The following is a 13,474-nucleotide window of genomic DNA, read 5'->3' on the forward strand; positions in this document are numbered from 1 at the left end:
TCATCGCCCCTCGGCGCCGTCATTTCAGAGCGCGTGATTCCTTGTAAGGCGTCAAAAGCGAAAAAGGAATTTTTGGAATGCTCTCAAGTTTTTAAAATTTCCCTGTTCGGAGTGTCCCCTCTTCTTTTTTCTCCTATTTTCACCCCCTGTGATGACGTTTAATCAGCGGCCGTGAGCTCCTCGCCGATGATCAGAAGGAGAGGATATTCTCCGACAATTAGGGGAGAGAGATGCTCCAAAAACCCCTCAATCGTCCGCTGATCTCAACATTAGAAAGAACAGAGAGAGGAGTCGTTTAGCTCGCTTGAGGGAGGTGAGGGTGGGTGGTGGGGGGGGGGGTCAAGAGGGGCGCGAGATAACGACTTCCGTTGGGCCGCTCTTGTTATGATCCGGACAAAATCAAGTGTGAGTTTGTGCGATCAGGTCACTGCTGTCAGGATGCGTCCTGATCTCCATCCGGCCCCTTGCAGCCCAAGCCTGGGCCTGTTGGTTTTTTTTCTTTCTTGGGTCGTTCCGAATATGAAAAGCAACAACAACAACAACAACAACGTCCCACAGCTGATTTCACAGCATCTTTGTCGCTTCCCCTCTTGCCTAATGTGGTGGACGGCATCCATTATGCACGCTGCGCTAACAGGGGGCTAATGTCCAGCGCGATGTGAGATGTGTGTATATTGGCCTCCTTCTTTTCTTTTCTTTTTAACTAGTAGCAACAGGAAGCCCTGTGTTGTTGGTGGAACAGACTTATTAATGGAGGGCAGACCTCGGAGACTGTCAATTAAGGAGCAGGGCAGCAGAATGGGGAACGCAGGGCCTTTTATCTCCCGTGCACAAAAGCCAATTGCGGCGTGCTTTCGTGTCAAATGTGCCTTTTGTGCTGTTCGTCACCGGAGCACGGTGACGGAGCAGCACCAGCCATTATGACGCAGTCTGTTCCCTCATTGTGGCTCCTTTTGTCAGAGTGAGAGAAAGACCACCTCCACTTTTTTCTCCCGTTAGCTCCTGGAACGACAGCAAGGACGACTTTGCTGTTGTTCTCTTTAAGATATTGCATAACGACCAACACGACTATTTTCGTCGATGCCGCATTTTCATTTTTTTTTTTTTTTCTGCGGCCACGCTTGATCTGATGAGCGCGTTCGGGAACCGCGAGCCCGTTCGGCGTCTTTTGCATGTAAGCACATCCGAGTTTTCCGCCGAGTGCCGCTGGACGGGGCAGAGTGATGCACATCCAGAGGGACGGGCACGAAAAACGCGCTCAACCGCTGCCTCCGTCTGCTGCATGTGCAGAAACAAAGGGGGTCGGAGGAAAAAGGAGAGTTTTAGTGAGTCTTCAATAAAGAAAAGCATTTGAACGACCGTCCGTCTCGACACGTGTGACAGCTGTCAGTCATTCTCTCTTGCAGGCCCCCCCAAGTTAATGTTCCTCCTTGGTTGCGGTCACTCTTGGCAGATGCATTACAAAATTGTCCAAATCGATTGAAGGCCCTCGCCATGAGGCGACCGATGTCAGCCAAGCATGTTCAGATTAGAGGGAGCCCCCCACCCTGCGAGAAAATGACGCTTGAAGCATGTTATCAAACGAGGAGGGAAGGAAAAAAAATGGACGACAATTTTGGGGGGTGGGGGGGGGGGAAATGGCTTTGGCCTATTTTTCTTCCATCTCTTTTGTCACATTGTGAAACGGTCAGAAATACACAGAGCCATCTGGACATCTGACATGCATGAAGAGAAATCTAATTTGGGAGCTTTCAGTTCACAATACAACCCCTACCCAATAAGCGCATTATTTCAGAAACAGAATTAAAGACTTTTATTCAGTTCAAATTAAGGAATTAAGACGCCTGTATTGTATAAATTATAATCTAAATTCAAATGAAGGTCAATCTATCATAATCCAGCGGTCACTCACTTTAAAAACTTCATTGTCATGAAAATCAAATATTTTATTGATATGAACACACAATGTTGACACACAATTCTAAGGGAACAGAAATATAAATAAAATATACAGTGTACGTATGTTTCAGTGACCTTTAATTAATTTTTTTTTTTCAAAAAGGCTTGTAAATGGCTCATTCAGACTTTTATAGAAGTGAAACCATGCAACTGTGACCTGCTTTAAAAGACTTGCGGTAACCTTTATAAAGACAAACAGACTGGCAGCTTTGTCGGACCTACAAAGGGCAGAGACAGGAAGTAAAGGTTGTCGCCTTTGTTTGTGGTTTAAAATAAAACTGAACTGTTTTCAGTTTTATTTGGGGAGTGGGAGGGAAATTAAAAATCCTTCCTTGCAAATGGTTTGATTCCAGCCGTGACCCCTCTGTGTGGTATGGCGACCGCTATGTGAACAAGCATTAGAGGAGCTTCTGCTTTAACACCTTCAGAGCTACTCATGTCAGATTCAAATGGACAGCAGGGCCCTTGGGGCTTCTTGCTGCATTACAGAGAGCCTCTGCCTCGCATGTTATAAGGCAGGCTGCGTACGGGCGTGTTGCATGCAAACTGTACAGGGGCAGCCCAGGAAAGCCAGCTGTCTCACATTGAATTTTTCAAAAGGCGTTCACTCAAAGTCTCTCTTTTTTTCTCCCCGCAGAATGTCTTGAAACATGCGACAGATTTAAAATAGCTCCTTTTCGAGACGCAGCCGATGCGGCAATGGGCGATACTTAAGAGTCGAGGAAACAAACCGAGGACGTACCAGCGCAGCTGCAGACGAGTTATGACTCAGTCCTCTCCTCCGGCTGCCACTATGCCGCCGAGCCTTTTCACACATTTTTTTTTTTTTTTTTCTTTTACTAGTGAGAGCTTTGAATACTTTTGCGTTCCCACCGTTAAACGGGAAATAACCTTTCTCTCACATTTTCCGTCTCTTGTTTCTTAAGACGAAAGGCCAAGCTTCTCCCGCTTGCAGCCAGAGAGGTGTTCTCATAACGGGTTATATCACTGGACTATAAACCAGAAAGACACCTGAGCTGCAGTGCTGAGGTCAGATGGTGTCCGGCGGTCGGGGCCCCTGGACTTTGTGGTTCCGCGTTAGGCAGCGAAACGTGTCCACGGCCACAGTGACCTTATATATGTTGAAACGACCTGGTCAAAGTTGTGGCAGCACTCCAAAAGTATAAGCAATCAGATCAGCCACAAGGGAAAAATAAATAAATTGATGCATCTCATGATGTTGTCAAAGGTCCCATATTGTGCTGAAGTTGTTAAGCAGTAGTATTTGCCTCTATCCTTTCAGTGATTGTCCTTAGAAATGAAGAAGCTACGTCCTGCCCTTCTTTTCATTTGCCAAAATGTTCCGAAAATGTGTTCTCATCCCCTGGTGATGTCACAAGAGGTCTTGTTAACCCCCTCCCACACCTCTCTCAGATTGGTGTCAACACCCAAGTCATGTGTTTGTTGCACCATCTCATGGTATGCCTGGGTTTTTATTGCCTCCCAGACATGCAGTCAAGGATCAGTTTCAGCAGGAAGCTTAAACTGGGAATATTACAGGAGGCTGAAAACACAGGGCTAATTCTACATCTATGCATAGTTTTTTTGGATAACTTTTTTTCTGAAAGGCTACTCCATATGACGAAGATAAAGATCAGAAAATATCGATATCCACATGGAACTTTTAATCAGTTTACTTCTGGATTCCCAGCCAGTTTGCCTGCCAGCGACAAGTGGCAACATCCTGGTAACTCTCAGAAATCATACTGATGCAAGGTTCTTTACTCTGGATATTTTGCAGGAGATGAATCTCTCTGCAAGGGTTGTTGGTGATTGGAAGACGAGGTGACATGAGTTGACCACGAGCAGGAAGCAGTTCCTCCCTCCCTCTACTGGTGGTGTTTTCTATTTGTGTCAGCCAACATGTGTTTCTCATGATGGGACCTGACACGTCCCCCGGAGCGGCACTTTGCATGGGGTGGCAGCGGCGGCGGCGGCGGCAACGTCGAGATGCTAAAGAAGGAGAACATTTCTGCACTGAGTGCAAGAGTGCGCGTTGCTTTTTTAAAAAATGTGGTGAGTGCCGTGTGGAAACCTGCAGCAGCGTTTACAAATTCAAACACTCACCTGTGCTTTTCCACTGATGTCCTGCATCACAGTGGTCAGTGCATATGCGTGTCTTGGACATCTTTAACCTCATATCTGAAGAAAATAGATTGAAAGGCTTTCAAGCGCGGGGCTAATGAAATGTGCGGGAGTTCATGCTCGAGTAGGACGCAGCCAACTTTGTCTCGTTTAATTTCCAGCAAGCGATGCGGCGTGTGACTCCCGAGACGTTCCCCCCGGTTATTTCAATATATTGCGCCGACGCTGAGGTGTAGCAGGCTGGTGAAGCTTCCACCTCCTTCTCCATTAGGCTGCTTAAGATTCTGATAGCTTGTCTAAGGTTGGATTAGACTTTTCATCTTGGGAAGGGGTGGCTCTGCCGCTGGAGGGGTTGTGAGGGGGGAGCTCTGGAACAAGGCGTCCGTGCCACCCAGAGGTCTGAGCTTGTGACGTACGTATATGTGCAGCGGCGGCAATGAATCACTGGGAGACAATGCCCCCCCCCTCCCCCCCACCCCACCCCACCCCTCACCTCTCCAAGCCTGAGCTGTTTGCAGATTCACGTCGTCTGCATACGGCAGAGGTCAACTTTGAAACAGCTTCAGAATCATTAGTTTGGTACCAAGGAGAAAAAAAACCCAACACCAACACTTTCCTGCCGGATTCTTCAATATCCTTCAAGCACCAAAACACGTAAAGTCTCATTTATACTGATTGGTTGTATGCAAGCAAGTCCTTAAATGCCTCTATGCATTTTCAAAAAATGCTCAGATGCTCAAAGGGGACAATTTCCCATGCAGACTAAAGTCTTGAGTAATTGCTCAGATGATTCATTGGCAACTGAAAAGCAAGAGAGAGGGAGAGAGAGAGAGAAAATGCGCAATCTCGCAACTTCTCTTGACACACATTAAGCACTTTTTGCTCAGTTATCCCGCATCTGAATACTCATTCCGCCGGAAATGCCGGCAGGTGTGGCACCTTTGGGGGGGGGGGGGGGCGCGAACGGAGAGCGCAGAGGTAGACGCCCGTGCACGCACAGACGCGCGCGCGCGCTCACATATGACTCATCTCGGCCCCCCTACTAAAGCGCTCTCCATCCACGTTAGTCCCCATGCCAGAGACGCGCAGACTCCATCACGGCTCGGAGCGCCACACTTGAGCTCAGCTATATAAGTCCATTCAGCGTCTCACTCTTAAAGTAACTATATACTTGTTTTCCTCAAAGCAAAGGGAAGGAGAGGGCGGCTCCTCGCCAACTACCTGGCAACCCACGCGGCTGTTTTGGACCTGCTCTAAACATTGAAAAGGTATCGACATGTCTAAATTTATTTGCACCAAATATCGGGATTTTTGCGTAATATACGATAACTGAATGTATTTGCTTACTGCGTCCACAGTTTCCTTACTGGGAGCATTTAATTGCTGTTTTCTAGCAAAACTTGATTTTCTGAAGGCTTCGTTGTTCAGGGGGACAGGTGTAAATCAAACAGAGATGACTTTCAAAATGAATTTATTCAGCGTAGAGCCGAACAGTCCCTGCCTTTTCCCTGCGTAAATCTCTCATTACGCACCGCATTTCGCGCCAAAGTGTCCTGGGGGTGAGAGAGAAAACACGAAAATAAATTCTAGTTTTTACCCCTAGGTTCCTGCCGACGTCCTGAGATGAAGCTCAATTTACTTGGCACCACCGTGATTCTGTTAGTTGCCTTCTTACCCCGCTACGAATGTCGGGCTCTTGAGAGCGTGCGCCTCGCTGCTCCACAAAGCCCAAACTCCCAGCAGCAGCAGGAGCAGGAGCAGCAGCAACAGCAGCGGTCCGGTCCCATCCTGGAGCGGCTCGGAGAGGAGTATTTCATCCGGCTGGGCAACGGGGGGGACTCGAACTCTTTCCCATCGTCGTCGTCCATGTACAACAGAGCGCTGCAGCTCCAGCTGACGCGGCGCCTTTTACAAGGGAAAGTTGGGAACATCCGGGCGCTCATCGGCGGCTTCGGAGACCGCGGGGGAGAGTCGATGGAGCGGGGAAGGAGGTCCGAGGACCCGCCGATATCCCTGGACCTGACCTTCCACCTGCTCCGGGAGATGATGGAGATGTCCAGGGCGGAGCAGCTGGCTCAGCAGGCGCAGAACAACAGAAGGATGATGGAACTCTTCGGGAAATGAAAAAATAAAAGCTCTCACCGGTCCGCCAAAGATTTCTCCTTCCGACCTCTTTGCTTTCTCTTTTCTTTTCTTTGATTTGGCCATCTTTTTTTTTTGTAAGAAAAAAAAAAGAAAAGAAACCCATCAGCACAAAAAGAAAGAAAAACATGCTCTGTACATTGTAGTGCTGCTTTATGACTTATTTATGGCTAAACCTCAAACTATGGAGCGTAAACGGGCTTGATCCGATTGTACCTCGCCATTTTAATGTTCGTGTCAAATCTGTACTTCGCACTCGCTATGAGACGCGGTTCGGACATGAAATATTGCATTGGCAAAAAAAAAAAAAAAAATTGAATTTTGTTCCAAAGGCGATGAATCACTGTATTTATTGATATTTATGTTTGTTAATAAACTTATGTGCAACCAGTATTTTCTGTTGTGCAAGAGAATGCATATATCTATATCTATATATTTCTAAATAAAAAAATGTAAAAGAAATGTAAACACTTCTCTGTGGATATCCTTACATATGGGTCAGTAAATACAACTCCAGTTACCTTAAATTAATTGGCAATTTGATTGCTGCGCACCTTAAATCACATTTTAATCTGACAGGGGAAAATTACCGAGTGATATGGAGCCACATTTGGAGAGAGAAGCCACTGGATAGTTGAGTCTTGCCTACACAGATATTGATTGACAAAAAAAGGTGTTATAAATAAATATATAAGAAAGTCTCAGATATGGTGCAAAAGTGGCGATGCTTTGCAGCCAAGTCGTGGGTTAACACTGTGCCTCCTCTTTAACGCTCAGGAACGGCGCTGTGAGAGCTGCAGAGCAAATAAATAGACAAGCAAAGATAGAAAAAAAAAAACAAAAAACGGACACTTTTTAATGGCCTGACATGAGGATGCTGGGGGAGCGCTGGCAACCTGGTGGAGAACATCCCTCCTCCTAAACGCCCCGTCCCTCAGGTGAGCTCATTAAAGCGGCGCGAGGCATCCGCAGACAGCAGAAAGATGCACCACACTGACAGCTAATGAGTGCCAGAGACTCTGTGTGTGAGTGCGCGCACACGCTGATGATCCCTGACCCCACGGTGTCACGGTAAGAAAAAAAGAAAAAGAAACAAAAGCTGCGCGGTGTGAGTCATCCTATTCTGCGTGGCCCACTTAGCAACTTGGGGCTTAGCGCCGCACTGAGCCTGTTTGTTGTGGATCCGACTCACTTCAGACAAAAATTGCGTGGGACCACCGCGGTGGGGGTCTCGCAGCGAGGCCGCAGGACAGAAAGCCGGCGGCAGCCTGTGGGATCGCTCCATCTGATGTGCACACCTGGATAGAAGAGAGAAAGGGTCGCACCAATACACCACTAAAGCCACTGCCTGTGGGTGTAGATAAGAAATGAATACAGGAGTAGAGTGAAAAGTGAGTCATTTACCTGCACACACAGGTGAGTGTGACCTTTGTTGCAATGGTAATACAGCATAAATACGAATAGAGAAGTGAAGTTACATTTTTGACCTTTTGACCCTTTCCAGTTCAGCGACAAGGACATGAAGGCATCAGGTTTGGCTTCCAGCTGATGCTCTCCTTTGCAGGAGGCTGCTAAGTGACTGCTAAATGGGGATGTATAGTTTGTTTTTTGATCACTAATTGATGGAGGGAGGCTTCCACTGTTGGCGTCAGGAGTCGCCACACGGCCAATCATCTGCCTCCGTCTCACCCCGCTCCTCAGTATTCTCTTTTCTCACACCAACTCACTTCACATTTTCTTTTACAACATCAATGAATCTCCTCTTTGGTCTCCTTTAGACCTCCAGCCTGGATGTTCCCACCTCAGCATCATGTCTGCGTGCGTTCACTGCTGTTCTGGAGTCCGGGGACGAAAGACAAAGTTCTGAAAATAGGTACAATATGGGACCTTTAATCTGATAGATGGTTTTGAATCACCCAAGAGGCGCTTGAACAATTCTGTTTTCACAAAGCACAACATATGATACATTGATTTCGTTTGTTTCGTGATCAGGAAAATACACCTGTGTTCCACCACAAAAACACACACTGTAGGTTGTTGCATGTCGGAGGTACTGAAATGCTCGAAGTTTTCGAAAGTAGAAGTTTTTCGACTGCGCTACTCTACCGATAAAACTATATTAGCCATCATAAAAAGTACACGGACGAGAGGCAAACTCATCGACCTCCCCGCGCTCGCTAATGATGCACTTTAAGCGGCGAGTTGTGAAAGGTCAGCGACATTAAAATGTATGAAACCGAAATCGGGAAATTACCAATAGGTAATAAGGAGCCTGTCATTCAGAATACAAAAACAAACAAAAAAAAGAAGCAAAATGTGCATGTCATCAGACAGACAAGGAATAATGTTTGTCAGTGTGCAGTAATTCTCAGGGAATGTCTCTCCTGTTAGATCAACCGTAATACCTCCAGGCATTCCCACTGGCACAAATCTAAATCTGTCTTGTTGCTGCTGAATCTTTGAGAAAAATATCCATAAGAACTGGCCCGAAATCAACACGTGGGACTTATTTTACACCCACTTGGGGTTCTGCCGACGGCTGTCAGCTAGCTGGAGGAGGCACTCTGAGTTGGACTTTGGGACGAGTTTGACGGCTGGGGTTCTGAGGTCTGGACGGCTGTGGCAGCGCCGCCTCCCGATCCAGCCTGAGCTGCTTCGGTGCCATCAGCGCCCGCTTCCTCATCTTCTTCGTCCTCATCTTCATCATCTGGTGACAGAAAAGCAAGGCAATTAAAAGCTCTTTCTTCTTTTTTTTTTTTAAAAACTGTTCGATAAGTTTGTTTGATTGATTGTGGCGTGGAATTTGACCTTGAATGAAGTCGATGCTGCACAGGGCCCGGCTCTCTTTCCTGAACTCCACGCTGAAGTGATCCATATTGTCGTAGCCGTGCTCAACCTTGTCCAAGTGTGCCGTGGTGGAGGCGTCTGCGATCCTGAGTGCGGCACGCGCAATTAGCATGTGTTTTCTCAAACCGCGTTTCGCACAATTTGCAGGTTATTCCACGAAGCCCCGGATAAAGATAGCGACCCGTCGCATTTCACACAGTTATTTTCAACAGCACTGAGAGAGCACGTGCTAACTTGTTGCATCACCCTAAGACATGAAGAGTGAACAAAGACCTTTGACAGAAAAAAGGCACCTGCAGTCAAATAACAGACAGATGCAGGAAACTGTTTCACACTATATATTGTTTTTTGGTTAGTTGAAAATACAGAAACCCAAATACTCACTTTTTGAGTAGAGGCTTTGTGTTCTAGAGGGGATGAAGAGAAACAAAAGAAATCACAACTTCAATGCAAAACATAACTGCAGCCATTTTGGGTCTGTTTGGTGTTATTTTTTAAACTCTTCTTGCTGTTTTTTCTTTTTCTTTTTATCAAACCCAACCTGCAGGAACAAAGCCATCTCCGCTTCCTCCATGGTCTGGATTCCCATCTCCACAATCTTACAGCTCTCCTCCAGATGGTCGCCATATTTGCGGGTCAGGCCGCGGATATAGTTCAACTTCTCCTCCTGTTCGGCCGTCACCTTCTGACTCATCTCCCTCTTCTTCTCCTCCAGGATGGAGTACAGATGATCAAACTTCTCGCACACCAGGGTCTTCTGCTTGCGTGCGTTCTCCTTTAGAAAAAAAAAAAAAAAAAAAGAGCGCGAATGCAGGTGCGCGCACGCGGAGGAGGATCATAATGTGCATTCTGACAGGCTATTCATCATTGAAAGTAAACACTGTGAACCAATGACTGCAACGCAAAGATATAAGAAGATAAAACTGCAAGTGTCCAGCTTGCTCCGACTTGCCACACTTTGCACCACTCAATCTCAGCTGTTTGTTCATTTTGTGGAAGTCCCGTCTAAGTGCATGTGAAATCAACAGACTCAGACGCTAAACCTCTCAGTCTATCGCTCTCAAACAGATACAAGCAGAGAGAGTGGCAAAAGCAAGGACACCCCCCCCCTACTGTTCCACTGCTGAGAGTCTAGCACTCGCTGTGTGAGCGAGTGGCCCGGGTCCTGCAGAAAGGCTGGACACTGACCTCTATGGCACGGCAGGTTTCCTCCAGCTGACTGATGATGCCCTGCATCCGGTCGTTGCTGCTGACCATCATGGAGATGCCGTCACTCAGCTCCGTCTGAAGCAGAGGGAGAGGGAGAGGGAGAAGGTGGGGCAAGGGCAGGGCACATGCAGACGTGAGATCTGCCCTGATGATTTCATGTCGTTATTAACGGGGCGGCCCTTTCAAGTCGTCACCTTTTTTGTCTGGTAGATGTTACTGATGGCCGCCACCTCGCAGTCTTTGTGCGCTCCGAATATCTTGCACATGGAGCACGTGGGCACGCCGTGGGTGACGCAGTAAATGTTGAGCTTTTCCCCCTCATGAGCGTCGCACGTGGGCATCTCCTCCTTCCTCTCCGGCGCGGGCTTGCTGCTGCTGAGGTGATGAAGAAGGAGGGGTGGGGGGGTGGGGGGAGATCAACCATCGCAGCATCTTTGGCGGCGGGGTTGCACATTGCGGCGCATGCTGATGCGACTTTTAATGTCACTTTGATAATGTCACAGGTGCGAGGCGGAGCGGTTTATTGTCCATCCATCATTTTTAAACCTGCTGTTTATAGTCGGGTCAATCCCGCGAGAACCATCCCCTGGAATTATTCATATCAACTCGCCGCCACATCGAGCGTCACTCGCTCAACATCCGACCGAATGACGCGGCGAAAAATCGTGATACCCCGATGTTGTCAAGCGCAGAGTGTATCACAGGAGCCTTTTGGCTATTGGAGCTATCAACTCTCATGAGGGAAATCATCAGCGGGGGGAAGATGACATGCAGAAAGTGAAGTGTTCTGTCATCCACTTAGGCATTCTGAGTCAGAGTGATGAGGCTCGCTGCTCGCTGCTCACTGCCCTCAGGGCCAGAGACGGCCAGCTCCAATGAACAAGACACAGAGCGCATCTCTGCATCTTGACTCGGTCTCACCTGCTGGACTCTTGTTTGAACATGTCGATGATATTTTCCACCAGCAGGTTCCTCTGCAGCCCGTAGACTCCGTGACGGTCCAGTAACACCTCGTGCCTGCAGGACGGACACCGGAAGCGGCCGCCTGAAGTCAGCGAGCCTCCTCTTGTGGGAAGGTAGGGATTCGAGGCCTGTCATGTCCCAAATCACACACAAATCAGTTTGGTACTAGCATAATAGTTTTCTTTGCTGCCATTTCCTTGATCCCAAACTACTTCACAAATGTCATGACAGGGGTGAAACGATAAAAACAAATCATAGGTAACTAATTCATTTATTTGGCCCTCTGTTTACAGCCTGAACACAGTTTTTTTCCCCCCCTGCTGTAAGGCGATCTGAGAGATAGCTGTGCCCCTTTTTCAAAACATTATGTTTCAGCACAAACTTTATGAAAAGCGGAGCAAGTAAAAGGAGCACGGGACGGAAGATCACCTTTGGGAGGTTAATGACTCTTAAAAATAAAATAGAATAAAAACTTGTTCACATGGATTTATCATTACGTTTGACCTTAACCTCTCCAAAGGGAACAAGGCAACACTCAGCATCTGAAGTTACGACACCATAAATTGAACACGTGGCAGAAAGTCAAAATTGCCAACAATGACACGAACACTAAGTCACAAAATTTGACATTTAGTTCCTCCACTCACCTGAAAAATATCATTGGCGCACTTCCTGCATAGGTTATGCTGGCACGGTAGGATCACCACTGGCTTTGTAAACATTTCGAGGCATATCGGACAGATCAACTGTTTCTCCAGGTTATCCATGTTGTTCATTTTGATGCGAAACGCCTGAGGCAGCGTACAAGAGAACGGACGAAAACCAAATTGCGCAATAACAGGCGCGTAAAGTTAAGAGGGGAGTCCAAAATGAAGGCCTGCTCCCTGCTCGCTCTCATCCAGGCGGCTGTGTGCTCCTATCTGACTAATGTCAGTTCTGTTTTTAGCCCTCTGTCTGGTGTCCCGTCGAGCCTTGCCATTTTTACCCTGCCCATATTTGAAAACGAGTTGTACGACACGCAGCAGCTGCATGCACGCTGCTCCACGTCTACGCCATGCGTCCGTGACACGGGCAGCTCTTTGGCACTTATATATAATATAATATTCTTGCAGTTAAATGAAGTTGAATTGCAGTGAAGTGAAATTCTCCCGGAAAGAAGTGTTTAAATTTTTTTTTAAAGAGATAAAGTTATTGGAGAATGCGGACATCGGAAAAACAAAACAAAAAGTCATTGGAGAATGCGGGCATCGATCCCGCTACCTCTCGCATGCTAAGCGAGCGCTCTACCATTTGAGCTAATTCCCCTTGTAGGGTAGTAGATGAAATATTAGTTAATATACCATAGTGAGGCGAATGAGTAATCGTGATGATTTTGGTCTTTATTTTGTTCTGAAATGTCCGTCATGGGACTTTGGTTGAGGTTTAGACGTTTATATAGCCACGTACACCAGCTAACATGCTTAAACCACGTATAAGCCAGACAAAGACGCTGCTAATGCTACCACGCTGCTAATGCTAATGCCTTTTCGTTCCCCTGCAGAAGATCAAGCAGTCTTTTGCTCCTAACCGACAGTTATGCGCGCCTCGTATCAGTTGTTTATCATATTTAACTTCTAGTTAGCAAATGGTAGACACATGACTTCAGTATGAGGAATATATTCTTCTTTGCATCGTATTCTGTCACCTCCCTTCGATAGCTCAGTTGGTAGAGCGGAGGACTGTAGAGGCACAGCGCTGAAATCCTTAGGTCGCTGGTTCAAATCCGGCTCGAAGGAGAGATATTTTTTTATTTTTTATTTTTTGCTGCATGGAACGGCGTGATAAAAATAAGGGCAGAAGTTAAAAAATAAATTTAAAAAAAAATACTCCTACTTGTTCGACATAAGTTGACCAAAGGTTTATCCATCTCTGTCAACAGTAAGCTAACCATAATTATTGTGCCAAACATGCCACTCAAATGCAAAAATCCTACAAACGTCTGCAGGAACCGCAAAGGCCCAAAAGTGCGCAGCAGGTGGCGTTGGTCATCTGGACACAACCTCGCACGTGAAAGGTCTAATCGGTCATGAACAAGACAAATGTGTGTATGGAGCCAGAATAGGAAACAGTGCAAATGCTGCCATCTGTTCTCCTGTATGAATATTTAATTTTGGTGTTGCGGATGTCATACTGCATCTTGCAGAAGCTGCCTGAGCATTCACAGATCAGGTTGTGGGTTAGTTTTTTTTTT

General features: G+C 46.9%; 2 protein-coding genes, 1 long non-coding RNA gene and 2 other non-coding genes across 8 annotated transcripts; 2 read left to right on the top strand and 3 right to left on the bottom strand.

Moving 5' to 3' along the window:
• Positions 1-5,074: 5,074 nt before the first annotated feature.
• On the top strand, positions 5,075-6,207 carry crhb (corticotropin releasing hormone b). Its single transcript, XM_076050436.1, has 2 exons — positions 5,075-5,351; positions 5,687-6,207. Exon 2 carries the CDS (start codon positions 5,707-5,709, stop codon positions 6,205-6,207), a length of 501 nt encoding a protein of 166 aa, XP_075906551.1. The 5' UTR covers positions 5,075-5,351; positions 5,687-5,706.
• Positions 5,373-7,370, bottom strand: LOC142904365 (uncharacterized). The gene is made up of 3 exons (XR_012929385.1): positions 6,816-7,370; positions 5,759-6,276; positions 5,373-5,636 (listed from the first exon to the last, which is right to left on the bottom strand). It is a non-coding gene; the product is annotated as an uncharacterized LOC142904365 (long non-coding RNA).
• A 47-nt stretch (positions 7,371-7,417) lies between these two features.
• trim55b (tripartite motif containing 55b) lies at positions 7,418-12,301 on the bottom strand. Of its 4 annotated transcripts, XR_012929384.1 has the most exons (10): positions 11,892-12,300; positions 11,203-11,372; positions 10,476-10,656; positions 10,261-10,356; positions 9,614-9,847; positions 9,457-9,479; positions 9,034-9,158; positions 8,747-8,932; positions 7,630-8,088; positions 7,418-7,523 (listed from the first exon to the last, which is right to left on the bottom strand). XR_012929384.1 is itself a non-coding variant. In XM_076050434.1 (9 exons), the coding sequence occupies exons 1-8, from the start codon at positions 12,018-12,020 to the stop codon at positions 8,772-8,774; spliced, it is 1,119 nt and encodes a 372-aa protein (XP_075906549.1). In that variant the 5' UTR covers positions 12,021-12,300; the 3' UTR covers positions 7,418-8,088; positions 8,747-8,771. The 4 variants fall into 4 exon arrangements, 3 of the variants coding, with proteins under 3 accessions (XP_075906549.1, XP_075906550.1, XP_075906548.1); XM_076050434.1 differs by having other exon boundaries at positions 7,418-8,088; XM_076050435.1 differs by lacking the exons at positions 7,418-7,523; positions 7,630-8,088 and having other exon boundaries at positions 8,095-8,932; positions 10,476-10,653; positions 11,892-12,301.
• A 175-nt stretch (positions 12,302-12,476) lies between these two features.
• On the bottom strand, positions 12,477-12,549 carry trnaa-agc (transfer RNA alanine (anticodon AGC)). The gene has a single exon. It is a non-coding gene; the product is annotated as a tRNA-Ala (tRNA).
• Positions 12,550-12,931: 382 nt separating this feature from the next.
• Positions 12,932-13,019, top strand: trnay-gua (transfer RNA tyrosine (anticodon GUA)). Its single transcript is given in 2 exon segments — positions 12,932-12,968; positions 12,984-13,019. It is a non-coding gene; the product is annotated as a tRNA-Tyr (tRNA).
• The last annotated feature ends 455 nt before the right edge of the window (positions 13,020-13,474 follow it).

This window comes from Nelusetta ayraudi, unplaced genomic scaffold (genome assembly GCF_046127955.1).
Source record: "Nelusetta ayraudi isolate G7.1 ecotype Tasmania unplaced genomic scaffold, CSIRO-AGI_Nayr_v1 ptg000127l, whole genome shotgun sequence".
Classification (NCBI taxonomy): domain Eukaryota; kingdom Metazoa; phylum Chordata; class Actinopteri; order Tetraodontiformes; family Monacanthidae; genus Nelusetta; species Nelusetta ayraudi.

What these genes read in the sequence shown, in the direction of transcription:
- crhb (XM_076050436.1), top strand. Translation starts at nt 5,707, where the DNA reads ATGAAGCTCAATTTACTTGGCACCACCGTGATTCTGTTAGTTGCCTTC.
- trim55b (XM_076050434.1), bottom strand. Translation starts at nt 12,020, where the DNA reads ATGAACAACATGGATAACCTGGAGAAACAGTTGATCTGTCCGATATGC. An exon ending in TTCAAACAAGAGTCCAGCAG is followed by an intron (nt 10,657 to 11,202) that starts GTGAGACCGAGT and finishes TCATCACCTCAG; the next exon opens with CAGCAGCAAGCCCGCGCCGG. An exon ending in AGATGGCTTTGTTCCTGCAG is followed by an intron (nt 9,480 to 9,613) that starts GTTGGGTTTGAT and finishes CATCCCCTCTAG; the next exon opens with AACACAAAGCCTCTACTCAA.